We start from the raw sequence: 14217 nt of genomic DNA, 5'->3' as shown, positions 1-14217 counted from the left end.
CTTCGTGTTTCTTTCAAGGAAGGAGGTGACTCATAAGGACAAGGGGTGTGCTTTGAGCAAGCGATGAAGGTGGTACCATGTATTAGAGGGGGATTTCTCACACAACTTTTGGCTTTTCACGATTGTTTTCTTAGGAATGAATCGAGCCATTTTCGTCAATTGGATGACCACAACCCAGATTGTGTTATGGCCTCGATTCATACAAGGCAATCCTACTACAAAAGCCATAGAAATGCTACTCCATTTCCTATCAGGGATTTGTAAAGGATGTAATTGTCAGAAGTGGTGTAGCAATGGAAGCATAGACAAGTGCTGAAATATATTGGTGAACACAAGACATAAGAGAAAGAAAACAAAAGAACATTGCAAAGGAAGAGAACTTAGAAATGTGCTTAGGAAATAGAATCAATATACCAAACACAAGAATGATACGTATAACAGCGAGTCAATTGGCTATGTGGGCATTGGCACCGGCTCCTCTCTCCAACAAGAAGATCACATGATGAATGATGATGATTGAATGGAAGGAGGAGGAGCCACATAATAAATCGGCCCAAAATATGCCAAATATGGCAGCTGGTCAGTAAGCATTTAATGCCGGTGGACTGGCATTAAATGTCATAAATGCCACGCAAAATTCACTAAAATAATGCCTAAAATATGGACTAAAATGCCCAGCCCATTTGACATGCATAGATTCACACATGAGCTGACAATCCTGCTAACACCCTCTCTCAGATCATGGGTGATTTGATACAATACAATGGCACAATGATAATGGCTCATCATAGTCCATACAACATTGAACCACTAGAGTAGAACCATGAATACAGGAGCAATGGGTGATCAAGCCACCACCAAGGTGCCTCGGAGAGAACCTAATGTCGATGTTGATGTCAATGTCAATTGTACTAGCTCTTGAAAATAGAGAAGAGATATAATAGATCTCTATGTTCGTCAACAATGTTTCACAGTAGCATACAAGACCATCCTATCAAAAATGCCTCTGAACATATGTGACCATGGATTTCCCGCCTTTGGCCAAGACCGCCAAAGTTCCCCCTCATGTGAGCTTGGCCAATCATGTTCTGTCAAAGAAACATCCCATCATGAACTTGGATGTCAATCCCAACTCTAGGATTTGAATTTGCCAAACTTCGGTTGATGCATTAGGGACGTCTCTCTCGGGAACCTGTACACCTGTATACCGATATAGATGAGGCTCGGTTGCCCCATCTCACCACCCTCTGACACTTCCTCTTTGGCACTGGAGAATTGTGAGGAATGAACATATCACTTGGACTATAAAGGAGAGGAAGGGGTGGTCAAGCCCTTCCCTCGGTCTGAAGAAGTGGATCCCTGCTCCTTGGACTTCTTCTTGGCCGGAGGATCAAAGCCGGAGTTTGAGAAAGAGGATGACTCGTCGAAGGAGCCCGCATCTTGCTTTTTCTTTTGCTCCTTTTTCCATGAGGCTACGAACTCCTTGCAGTCCTTCTGCAAGTGTCCCCTTTGACCACAATGATAACACTGGGCCTTCGACTTTTTTCTATCACCCCTCTTTGAAGCTGTAAAGGCATCATGGAACCTCTAGAATGAGACGGAAGCCCCCCCATGAATGCAAAGATGCCTCATGCTCAAGTAGTATCGACAACATATGTGTAAAGCTTACAGGTTTAGATGATGTTTGCCTCCTCAAATCATTTGCTACTCCATTAAGCTCCAAGGGAAGCTTGTAGAGTACCATTTCCACTAGATGTGCCTCTGGAGGGCAGATTGCATGTGTCGAAGCTGGTCATGTACCTGTGTAACACGGAGCAAAAATGACTGAATGGTGTCCGTTAGCTCAAACTTTATCCGATGAAGCTGTCCATAAAGGGTCATAGCATGCATGGGGAAAGGTGCCTTGTATAACATCTGAAGCTTCGACCATATTTCTGGTGAGGTCTTGCAGGAGGTAATTGCCGGTAGAATTTCTTTAGAAATATGTTGAAGCAGCGCAGAACATTCATGTACATCGTTTGAATCCCATGTAAGCACAGCTTCCTCATGGTTATCCTCATCAAAATCTTTAGGAAGAGTAAAAGGGCATTGGGGCCGAGGAATAGCTCCACATACAATGTACCAAATTTGCTTATGTACAAACCAAGCTTTCATCACAGCACTTCGTGTAAGATAGTTAGGCCCATGTAACTTATCATCTGTAGAAGTGCACAGAGGAGCCGTCTAGAGAGGAGGAGAAGAGAAGATAGAGAGTAGAAGGTATATAGAGAGAGAATACAACTAAACCAACAGCAAAGACTTCCCAAAATGAGAGCTCACATGCAATGTAACCAAAAATCTGATAAAGAATGAAGGCCAATTGTTGCAAAATGAAGAAAAACTAGTCAAAAACTACAAGAAACAACAAAAATGATTGTACAAACAGTCACCCAGCTAGAGTTAGGGGCAAAAAATGAAAAATGCAGACTGAGGGAGCATTTAATGCAGCAAACTGACAATTGCAGGTTGGAATCCAGGTGCAGGCTGAAAATACAAGTTGTTGGTTTGAAAAACGCAGGCTTGATCAATAGGGGGAAGAAAAACCTGTAATAAGCAAAAAAATCGCAATAGGAACCTAGATCCTGTAATGATACCATGTCAGAAGTGGTGCAACAATGGAAGGATAGAGAAGTGCTGAAATAAACTGCTGAATACAAGACAGAATAGAAATAAAACAGAAGAGCATTGCAAAGGAAGAGAACTTAGAGATGTGCTTGGGAAATGGAATCCATATACCAAACATGTGAATGATGTGTACGACAATGAGTCACTTGCGCATGGGCACTAGCATTGGCTCCTCTCTCCAACAGGAAGACCACCTGAAGAATGATGATGACTAAATGGGAGGAGGAGGAGCCACAGAAAATCGGCCCAAAATATGCCAAATATGGCAGTTGGACAGCTAGCATTTAATGCTGGTCGATTGGCGTAAAATACCACAAATGTCCCACAAAAATCACTAAAATAATGCCTAAAATATGGACTAAAATGCCCAGCTCATTTGGCATGTGCAGATTCATACGAGCTGATAATCCTGCTAATAGCAATATCCCCACTTATCTGTGCTATTCAGCTTTGTTAAGCTAACATTGTGGGTACTTTCTACTCACGTCTATAAGACACAACTATAGTCTTAATATGTGGCCAATAAAAATAACGGTTGACCAAGGCCAAAGTTCTATGTATGCCAAGGTGTCTAGCGCTCAACGCATCATGACACTCATATAAAATTTCTTGGGGATGTGATGACCATTAGGCACACACACTTTGCCTTGTTTGAAAAGCAATCCGTTATGAATGAAATACTTTTCCACCATCTCTTAGTAGCTAGCCTTTGGGCATCCAAAGCATCTAAGCATCTCGAGCTACTAGATTCCTCTTGAACTAGTTGCCTAATCCTACTCTAATGATCATTTTGGCAGCGCCCTTTGAGAGAAAGATAGAAACGAGTTAAAATGTTGGAGAAGGATGTGGCATTGACTTCAAGAATCCAACTAAGAGCATTTGCAATTATATTAGTTATGTCCTTTTTATAGCAAGTTCAAAGTCAAACTGTTGCATAAGCTCCATCAATCTCTCCTTGCGGCCATGGAGATCGGGCTAATCACATTGATATTTCAATGAATGGTGGCCCGTTCAAATAATAAACAAGGCGCCATACAAATAATAATGTCATATTTTAAGCACATGGATGACTGCCAATAATTCGTTCTCTTGGGTGGTATAATTTGTTTGGGCATTGACGAGCTTATAGCTCTCGAATGCTATAGGTTAGGGATCTTGATAAAGGACAACACCTAAAGCATAGTTGCTCGTATTCGTATGAATTTCAAAATGTTTATTCCAATTGATAATTTGCAACATTGGTGTAGTGGTAATGAGCTGTTTCAATGTTTGACATAAGACAATGTGCAAATGTTTGGCATGTTTCTCGAACAACTGACTATAAACAAGAATATTGTTGAGGAAAATGACTTCACTTTTCAAGATATGGATGAAATAAGTCATTTATCATTTGTTTGAAAGTTGCGGGAGCATAGGTTAATCCAAAAGGTAGGGAGAAAATTTATAATATCTATATCGCGTCAAAACATAGTTTTCGAGACATCCTCCAAAGCTATTTGTATCTAATGGTATTCAGACCTTAGACAAATTTTAGTGAAATACTGCACATTGCGATTTACTTGATTCAATAAACCCCTTAGCTAAATAGTCTTGAAGTTACCTAGCTACATAGTTGTCAGGTACGAAAGGTACGTTACGGTATGGTACGATAAAATACGGTACTAAATGGTACCTTAAGATTTTATAAGGTACGGTATGATATTAGTACGAAAAAAAATTTAACTTCATTAAAAAAAAACTACAAATAATAGAACACATGTTTAAAGTGAAACTAGCAGTGCCATTACAAAATATGCTGAATACATGAGGTAAAAAGCCCTTGTAGTCACATGCGAGCAGCAAACATGCGGGCAACGGTATAGTGTACTGGATATATCATACAATCATCAATGAGTGAAACTGGATACAATCATCAGTGATAGTACTAAGTAGATACAAAAAGGTGAGACTCGAGAGAGCTGAGGCCTAGAGGCTAGGATGACTCATGAGGCATCACTATCATCATCATCATCATCATCATCATCATCATTAGAGTGCTCATCAAGAGAGTTTGAAGATGACTTCTCGTCATTGAATGATGAGGCATTCTCATACTCATCCTCACTTATAAGGTTACCATCATCATCAAATGATGGCTCCCTAGGCAATGACGGTCTAACTGTAGGCAAGGGGGAAAAGTCATCATTAGGGACTGGACGAGAGCTACTAGAGCCCTGCCTCATATATGTTTGCAAACCACCTGAACCACCCCTCGTCAATCTCGGAGGGCGCCGAATGACCATTCCCCTATTGGCAACTCGAACTCCTTGCCCACGAGCACGTTGACTACGAGTGTCACGGGTGTCTGCTGCTATGAGCTCTGCAAAGATATGCTCCTCCTCATCGACCTCCTAATGTACACTCGCAAGAGTGTCGCCCGTCAACTTGAATGTATCAACATTCACCTACACAATGCACATAAGATAATAGATTATAAATGCTAAATTGTTGAGTATAATACTATAAAGTAACAAGTTGAAACCGACAAATTTAAAAATTAAACTTGACTTATCATTTTATGGTTAGGTGTTTACCTGCTTTGGACTACTCATCATGGCCTTCATCATGCGCAAGTTAGTGCGGCAATGGACTCGCCGCTCTAATTGTCGTGTGCTAAGACGATTGCAAATCTTCGTGTGAATGAAAGAATAGACACTCTAGTTTCTTTCACATGCACCCGAAGAGCAATCCTGCACAAGGACTCTCATGGCCAAGGGCTGAAGAGTCTCCAGCGCATATCCAAAATTTTGCCACCAAAATAGAGGCTTTACAAGTGACTCCCTTCTCCAACAAGTGGGAGAAGAAAATGCCACACGTCCTCTCTGATCTGCATAGCATCCAAGCTCCTTTAGGACTGTGTTGTGGTCATCTATGGGGACCACATGAGTCAAATATGCAAGTTGATCTGACCGGAGCTCTTTGTCATCCATGATCGCTGGCGACTTGTAGGCCGGATGCACCAATGCTGCAAAACCATGGATGGGCCTATGCATCCATGCCCATCTCCTCTCTGCTATGATGTGTGCACGCTGAGAATCTGTGATCATTGTGCAAGCCCATACCTCCACCAATGCCGCTCTGAAGAAGTGAATGAGAAGGCCCATGGTGGACCCCTCGCAATCAGTCATGCGCAACACCCTATAAAAGGGAGTCAAGGCAATCACAATGGCACGGACTTTCTGCCAAAACTGCTCATCAAGGCACAGCCGCTGCATGGCTTTCGCCTCCTCTGTCTCATGCTCATCCCACTCATTCCATAGAGTGGACACCACTGTTTGGCGTAGGGCGAACCACACCTCATAGAGCTGCCCCAACAATAACCACATATAAGCAAACCGAGTTGAAGAAGGCTTCTTAAACTCAAGTTTGCTATGCTCGTGATACATCGCAAGCACCTTCATCTTCACCGTGAAGAAGGTGACAATAGATGTAGCCTTGTGTACCACTCTCTTCACCCATTTTAGCTTCCGGATGTCCTCCATGAGCAAGTCCAAACAATGACTTGCACATGGAGTCCACACGATCGAAGGAAACTCGGCCTTAAGCAAACGGCCCATGCGCCAATAATTAGATGCATTGTTGGTCACAACTTGCACCACATTCAACGGGCCCACCTATAAGCATATCATACATGGCACAAATTATAAAAGCTTTGGGGAGAAATGAATCATGACTTGAAAATTCTAATTATGATTCATGAATAATGAAAGCAACTTTAAAAAGACAATGTGTACCTCAATGATAGCTTGCCGAATGTGGTGGTAGATGAATGGGCCGGTTGTTTTTCTTTTCCTCTTACCGGTGTCTACGGCCCCCAAAAAATATGTGCCAAGTGGACATGAAATGAGTATGTTGATGATACCCCGTTTCTTTCGATCACTCCATCCATTGGTGAGAATGGAGCAATCGTATTTTGTCCATGCCGTTTGAATAGGATCAAGGGCTTTATCAATCCTCTCCTTCTCTTCATCAATCTTCTTCGTCCTCATATCATTGTACGAGACACCGCTCCATCCTTCACATGGGCCCACATTGGCAATGGTTCTCACCATTTTCTTCCATTGCTCATGCTTTAGGATGTTGAATGCAAGATTGCACTCGATCACCGTGCGTGCAATCTCAACATCGGCTTGCCGTTGCCTTTCTCTAAGAAAGGCAACTGATCCATGTGTATGACTAGGAGCTTGAGAGAGAGAGGATTGCCTCTCCGGTACCGCATGAGCCTCTAACCTTTGCCTTTTGCCAATGTCGGAGCTCGGAGCGGATGTGGAGTCGGCACCACCAATGGTGGAGGCCTCACCCGCATCGGTTGAAGATAGGCCTACATTTGAGTCTTCCTCATGAGTAGGCATAGGTGTAGATGTCGCCGCCGCCGATCCGCCACCTCCTCCTCTAGTGGATCCCTCTCTCATCTTGGCGAGAATCTCGTCCGCAATGTGTTGAGGGATCGACTTGCACGGAGCGACTTTCCCCCCCGTCTTGGAAAGATGTTGGAGAAGCCGGGTCGCACCACTTATGTAGCTCTTCTTGCAATACTTGCATATCCAATTGTGGGAGTTGGACTTCTTTGTGTCCCTCTCCACATGGATGGCGTGCAAGTTGAAGGCCTCATGCTTCTCTCGTGTCATGGTGCCGAGGCGAGGCCGAAGGCCCGATAAAGAGGAGAGAGTCGAGACTTGTCACTCCGATCGGCGGTGATACTTGAAGAGGGAGGGGATGGGGGGAAGAGGAGAGAGTGAGATGATGCTTGAGTCTTGAAGAGGGAGGGAATCGGGGAAACTTGGAAAGTTGGAAGAAGAACGAACTTTGAAAAGGGAGAGAATGGTAGGAAGACTCAAGAGAAGAGGGGAAGAGAAGAGAGGAAGAGGGAGCATGGAGGGGATGGGAGGTTGATGCAGCCTTGGAGTCTTGGAGACAAGAGGGAGGGCTGAGGAGAGACTTGCAAGAGTGTGTATGTGTCGCAAATGATCAATCGTGCCCAGTTTGCGCCTTTTTCCCCAGCTTGTTTCACCCGAAAACCCTTTGGATAGCTCGCCTTGTCCCGCAGGATACGTGGCCAAAACACGTCTAAAATCTTGCACGAAACAGTACGGATATGCACCGTACGGTTCGTATGGTACGAAGCTGTTTGTTCGACGTACGAGTGGAACCTTGCCTAGCTATTTCGTCATTGTCTTCAGGCTAAACTTGTAAGGTTGCCGAGACGGGATGGCTACTAAGCAGTGTTTCAATCTTATGGTCTAAGGGGCGCAAGACAGTGGGAATCCCCCATTAGGTAGCTCGGATGGAAAGACATTAGCGTACTCATGTAATATTGAATTCAAATACTCACTTACATTTTAATTCATATTAAGAAAGATTGAATTACATTGAGAATCAGACGAAATCAGACAATTGAACTTTTTCAATAAAATATATATAAGTTGTAACACTTGGATCGGAAAAACATTGAGTAAACTCCATTGCTGAAATCATATGTACATTATTTTTTGTGATCCCGGAGGGTAAACAATCCTTGATCACATGGCAATGACAATTAAGCTCAAAAGAAAGTACACGGTTTTTATAATTAATATACAAGGAGTATTTTTCAAAGAACCATGGCATGCTAAGAATGATATCGACATGGTCAAGGCTCATAAGTTGGAAATCCATGATCTAATGGTATTGCTGGATCGAAAGATCCAAGTCTAGTGCCACCCGATCCTAGTGATCCACTGCAATATCCTCTGCCCATGGGACACTATAAATTTGGTCAGCGGGGATCATGCAGAGCCGCAAACTCTACACCAAGCAATAATAAATAAACTTGTGAGTAGAAGCATTATCAAATAGAACTATAACTTCTTGGCCTTTTATACGCCTAGTAACCTTTAGAAGATCATGTGGGCCAAAAATAGTTTTATTAATGGGCTACTATTGTTATTGCTAGCATTAACAAAACAATCTTCGAATAAAATTTCAAAAACTATACTCGGAGCTTTAAGAGTATTTATCGAAGTCTTGGAAGTAGGCTTTACCTTTTTGTTCTAGGGGTACTTGCGATTACTACGAAAGTGACCTATCTGGTGGAACAATGACCCTTTGAGCAACCCTCGCTATGAGTGACCTTGCGCTTGCCATTTTTAAAAAAAATGTTATTCCAAGCGGATGATGAGTTGTTACCATGGTAGTTGACTTCTTTGACTTAAAGACTGAGGTAGCTCAATGGGAACCTCCTAGTCAACTGGCTGCCCTTGCTTGCCGCCAAAGTGTTATTAAAATTTTTTTGCATGCTTGTAGATGTTCTTGAGCAAATGAAAGGGATTGCAAAGAATCTCGTTTTGGTAGTTGGGGCAGCAATCTTAAAAGATATCACATATAGAGCAGCGCTTGAGGATCGTTCAAGGCTTTCATTTTATGCAATAGATCTTTAAATTCTTGAGAGTATGCATCTAACCTCTTCTTTCCCATATTGCGATTATAATTTTTAATTTGATTATCGGTCACGAAACCTTTCTAAAAAAGAATTGAAAATCAGCCCACATCACTGGCTTAGGACGTAGGCCCGCTTGCCCACCAAGCATATGCCTTACCTTGTAATTTGTACTTGCACGATGCGTTGTGCATCATTGAACTGATACAAATTAATATACTATTAGTTTGGTTTTCCATGAATCAATGTTCATCTCATTGCGTTCTTTTTTCTCCCCTTAGGGATCAGGTTGGAATTGAAGAGGCAATGTCCTCATGGTTGCGGGCATGAATGGAAAATGGGGAGTGCGCAACTCCTCTAATTGCCATTGCATTTCTTTTACTTGAGCTTGGAGACTTGCCACAAGGGACGAATCTCCGTTAGATTTGAAAGAAGAGGAGGCTTTGAGATGTTGCCCATGTGTGTGTTTGGGTTTGGGAGAAGCTAGATTGGCATCCTCCATGTTTTGAAGTTCGGTGGGAGCGGGCCCATCAAAGGGAGACACCCCATGAGAGGCCATGATATTGGTAAGAGAAAGGAGTAAAGAAAAGAAAAGAAATTTTGAGAGGGAGAGATATGGTAGTTTGAGAATCACGGAGCACGAGAGAGGAGTATAAGAAAAAACAGTCTACATTTAATGCATAATTGGATCTTTTTTTCTTGTGGGGGAGTGGAAAGTTGTGTTAGCAGTCATGTTTGCTATGCCTTGTCATCTCTTGCCTATGAGCCTTTGTCTGAGTCAGATGAGGACTTTAGGAGCTTTGACCTTTCTATCACTTGTTTTTATGGAGGAGGTAGCTCATTCTAGAGCACTCAGTTTATTGCATTTCAGTGCATTTTCTCCTCAAGTCAGGATTTTATGTGCATTTCTCGTGCAGTTTCTACATTCTTCAACTTGTCTCACTTGCTGGACATTGTCTACCCTTTTTTGAGCATTTTTGGTATTTTTACTAGCATTAAATGCTAGTCGGTCATATTTTGGCCCCAGATTTTAGGTTGGCTGGTTTTTGGGATATTTGGCTATTTATAGCCATTTCCCACTTGGCAGTGAGTGATCTCATTCAATTTTCTCTCTCCGGCTGGTGCATACTCCGACTTTGTCATCTTCCTTTGTCTTTGGTGCTGCCATCATCATCAGCTTGATTTGGTGTCCTCACTGAACGCTGTGGGCTGTGTGGAGGGACTGATCACTCCTCCTTTTGCATTCAGCATTTGTTCCTCGTTCAATGTAGGTTTCTCTTCTTCTTCTTCTCTTGCAGATTGTCTCTCTCTTCCTCTGTGTTCGAGTTCCTTCTTCCATTGCGCACTCACATGGTTTCAAAGCCTAAGAGAGAGATTTGACTTCTTGCGGAGGAGATCACTGCAGATTGCTAGGCAGCCTTGCCACATCAGCTTTTTGCTTGGAGGCGTCCACTTTTGTTGTGTCAGGTATTCGTTTTGCTGTGCACTTCCTCTCTTATTGGAGGCGACAGGCTTCCTTAGTCAGGCGATTGTCTTCTGCTGTCGAATGCAGTGTTTCTCGGTCAGGCGACATCTCTTCTTAGCAAATACACATTGTCCTTGCGCAGGCGATAGTCTATCTCCCCTAGGTGGACCCTCTATATCGACTTCCTTGTGATCGTATAGCTGTTTCCTCCTGTTTCGGGGTTGTCTACCACCAAAATGTAGCTTTCTTATGGGTGTCTTACAAGATATCAAAGATGTCTTATCACTAGTTCTTTGCTGACTCAGAGGATAAAGTTTTTGCTCCTTCCTTTGAGAGATGGAGAGATTTTTGTGCTAGTTCACACAACGTTCAGAGGCCACCTAGTCCGTTTGTATGGGATCCCTCTCCTCGTTCTCTCCATGTTTCAGAGAAGGTCCATTCTACTGGCCTTCATATGCCATTCATGGCATCCTCGATACAAGTGCTTGTGCTTCCTTCTTTGCCCAAAGAAGACCGGCTTGATTGTTCCAACTACTCAGTTGAGTAAAGTGTAGTGTATCCTTGATACCATTCGATCTTTGGGAGTTTGTTACCCACCCTATTTCCCGCCCAGTGAAGGATCCCACCGTTGAATTATCGATGGATCATGCGGCCTTATGGGATTGGCTCAACTCTAGAGCGCGATCTTTCCTCTTTATGAACATACAAGATTCTGTCCTAGTGCATGTGCGCAAGTTGCAGAAAGTAGCGGAAGTGTGGACAAAGCTTGCTTCTTTGTACCATTAGAAGATATTTGTCCATCGGATTTCTCTTGAGAAGAAGTTATGGATGCTTGTTATTGATGACTCTCCTTCCATGACGAATCATATCAATAGGTTGAAGGGCTTGTGTCCCTTGGCAAGATGATCTCTTTAGAGGATATGGCCATGATTCTTTTGACTCAGCTGCCATCTCCAAGGTTTGACGTCTTCCACACTAGTCTTCTTATATTGAGGACCCGTGAGAAGTTTCTATGGGAGAAGCTTGCCCCGCTTGTTTTGGAGCATGATGAGCGCCCCAAAGAGGTAGCCAGTGGATCCACCTCCACCAAATCTTGTGTTGTAGGTTTGGGAGGGGGGGCGTAGAAGAAAGGGAAGTCACAAGCTAAAAGACAGGAGAGTTCTTCAGGTTCTGACTCTGACTCGAAGAACCCTAAATGCCCATATTGTGGGAAGGGAACACATCTAGTATTGAAAGAGGTACCCTCACCTTCGTCCAGGAGCAAAGGATGGAGCTAAAACATCGGAGCCTTCTATCTCTACTCCAGCGGTTACCCATGAGTCAGTATTCCTTCATATTGTTGACTTGGAGGAGCCTTCTTCAGTGGTTGCCTCATCTTTTGAGAGGCCTTGGCTGGTTGATAGTAAAGCTTCTACTCATATGACTCCACAAGGTAATTTGTTACAAGATCTATACCCTTTTGAGGGTTTAGTCACTATTGGTGACATTGTTTTGGTGCCTATTTGTGGTGTTGGCACTTTGGCTTTATTTTCCGACCATGTATCGAGCTCCCTTTTCATAAGCCCTTTATGTTCTAGACTTGGGCTTTCCACTCCTCTCAATTTATGGCGTTGCTAGCCTTAATACGCGGGTTGTCTTCACCTAGTAGGTCGTTTGTATTGAGGATTCTTCTACAGGGGCTGTTATTGTGACAGGTTGGTAGGAGAGCTGGCTTTAGATGCTCCATTCCCCTTCTCTTGTGCAAGGTCCTACGAGGTAGTTGTCTATTGCTACCCCCGTTCTTGCTTGTCCATCATCTTTTCCATAGGTTCCTTCCCATACCCCACCCTCTCCTCCGGTGGTTCCCTTGTACCCCCCATTCCTTGTAGAGGGGGACGATCTTGGTGATGCGGCTGTGGATTTCTTGGCCCCTAGTGTTTCAGTGGGGGCTTTCCAAGATCACGAGGAGCTTCTGCATCGGCAGTCTTTATCAAAGGACTTCATCGACATTGGCATTCTTCTTGCCACCCTAGGATCCGTTTCTCCCTTGGCCTTCCGCCATATCGAGGATTTGAGGGGGGGTATTTGAGAGGGGATGCTAGCAGTCATGTTTGTTATGTCTTGTCATCTCGTGCCTATGAGCCTCAAGCTGAGTCACATGAGGACTTTAGGAGCTCTAACCATAGTAACATGGAACGGGGAATGGGAACGGAGACGGGGGACAACTAAAAGCAAGGAATGGGGACGGGGGGTGTGACGTAGGGGGGAACGACATACATAAATAGCATTTCAAAATGTATGCAGGTGATGTGGTGGATGGAGGTGTGGACATAGTAATAGGGGATGCCCATTTTGTAGCTTCCCGTCCCAGTCCCATCCCCATGTTAGAGCCCCCTCTCATGGTAATAGGGGATGGCAGTTTATTATTCTTGTCCCCGTGGGCTCGTCCCTGTTCCCATCCCTATCCCCAAAACCAGTCCCATGTTACTGTGTGTGTGGGTGAATGTATACTACCAAAGAACATACAAAAAAACCACCCCCCTAAAAGACACCCACTCCAAAAAAAGAAGTTAAAAACGTCCCCTAAAACAGGGGAGGTGACAAGGGGACAGGGTAGGGGACGGCCGAGATGGGGGGGACGGCTGTTGGACGGGACAGGAGACGTCCCTATCCCATTTTGGTGTCCCCATTTGGTCCATCCGTTGGGGATGGCGTTCTGGGGCCTCGGGGTGGCCGTTCCCTATTACTATGGCTCTAACCTATCTATCACTTGTTTTGATGGAGGAGGTAGCTCATTCTCGAGTACTTAGGTTATTGCATTTCAATGCATTTTCTTCTCCAATAGAGATTTTATGTGCATTTCCTGGGTAGTTTTTGCATTCTTCAGCTTGCCCCCACTTTTAGAACATTGTCCACCCTTTTTGGGATTTTTTGAGCATTTTTGGCATTTTTACCAACATTAAGTGCTGGTTGGCTATATTTTAGTCCTAGATTTCAGGTTGACCAGCTTTTGGGATATTTGGCTATTTATAGCCATTTCCCACTTGGCACTCATTGATCTCATTGAGTTTTCTTTCTCTTTGGTATGTGCATACTCCGACTTCATCATCTTCCTCCGTCTTTGGTGTTGTCATCATCATTAGCTTGATTTGGTGCCCTCATCGACGTTGTAGGCTGCGTGGAGGGATTGATCAGTCCTGTATTCAACATTTGTGCCTTGTTTAGTGCAGGTATCTCTTCTTCTCTCTTGCAAATTATCTCTCTCTTTCTTCCTCTGTGTTTGAGTTTCTTTTTCCATTACGTACTCTCACAAGTTGGCGGGTAGTTGGGACCTGTTTGTGGCACCTTTGATTCAAAAACACGAATGGACGGAAAATAGAAGAGGATCTGAGACTAAAGCTAGTAATAACCCACAGAGTGGGACACACAATGCATCAAGAGGGATATGTCAACCATCTCGAAGGACACAATAGTTCTTGGAGTGCCACAATGATTCTCCTAAGGACACATCAAGTCATTCGGAAGGTTCCTATGGCCAATCGTTACCCTCTTTTGCCTCGTGAGCTTCTACAATGCTTTTCGGTTGACAGCTTGTCAGTTCTAGCGGGATGTCAGCAATTTGGGTCGTCAACAATCCGCTAGGCGTGGGACAATC

At 43.7% G+C, this 14217-nt stretch overlaps 2 protein-coding genes and 1 pseudogene across 3 annotated transcripts in view; 1 reads left to right on the top strand and 2 right to left on the bottom strand.

Annotated features, from left to right (window-relative positions):
- Positions 1-14217, top strand: part of ALA3 (aminophospholipid ATPase 3) — a 119135-nt gene that overhangs the window by 5247 nt on the left and 99671 nt on the right. The gene's annotated exons all lie outside the window — the stretch shown is intronic.
- Positions 4574-6296, bottom strand: LOC148031302 (uncharacterized; annotated as a pseudogene).
- Positions 6387-7331, bottom strand: LOC148031301 (uncharacterized). Its single transcript, XM_087685831.1, has one exon. The coding sequence runs from the start codon at positions 7329-7331 to the stop codon at positions 6387-6389; it is 945 nt and encodes a 314-aa protein (XP_087541957.1).

This window comes from Lygodium microphyllum, chromosome 9 (genome assembly GCF_053477565.2).
Source record: "Lygodium microphyllum isolate KBCC chromosome 9, Lygodium_microphyllum_v1.1.10, whole genome shotgun sequence".
NCBI lineage: Eukaryota > Viridiplantae > Streptophyta > Polypodiopsida > Schizaeales > Lygodiaceae > Lygodium > Lygodium microphyllum.
Note: the sequence above shows the minus strand (reverse complement) of the source record. Positions and strands in the feature narration are given on the sequence as shown.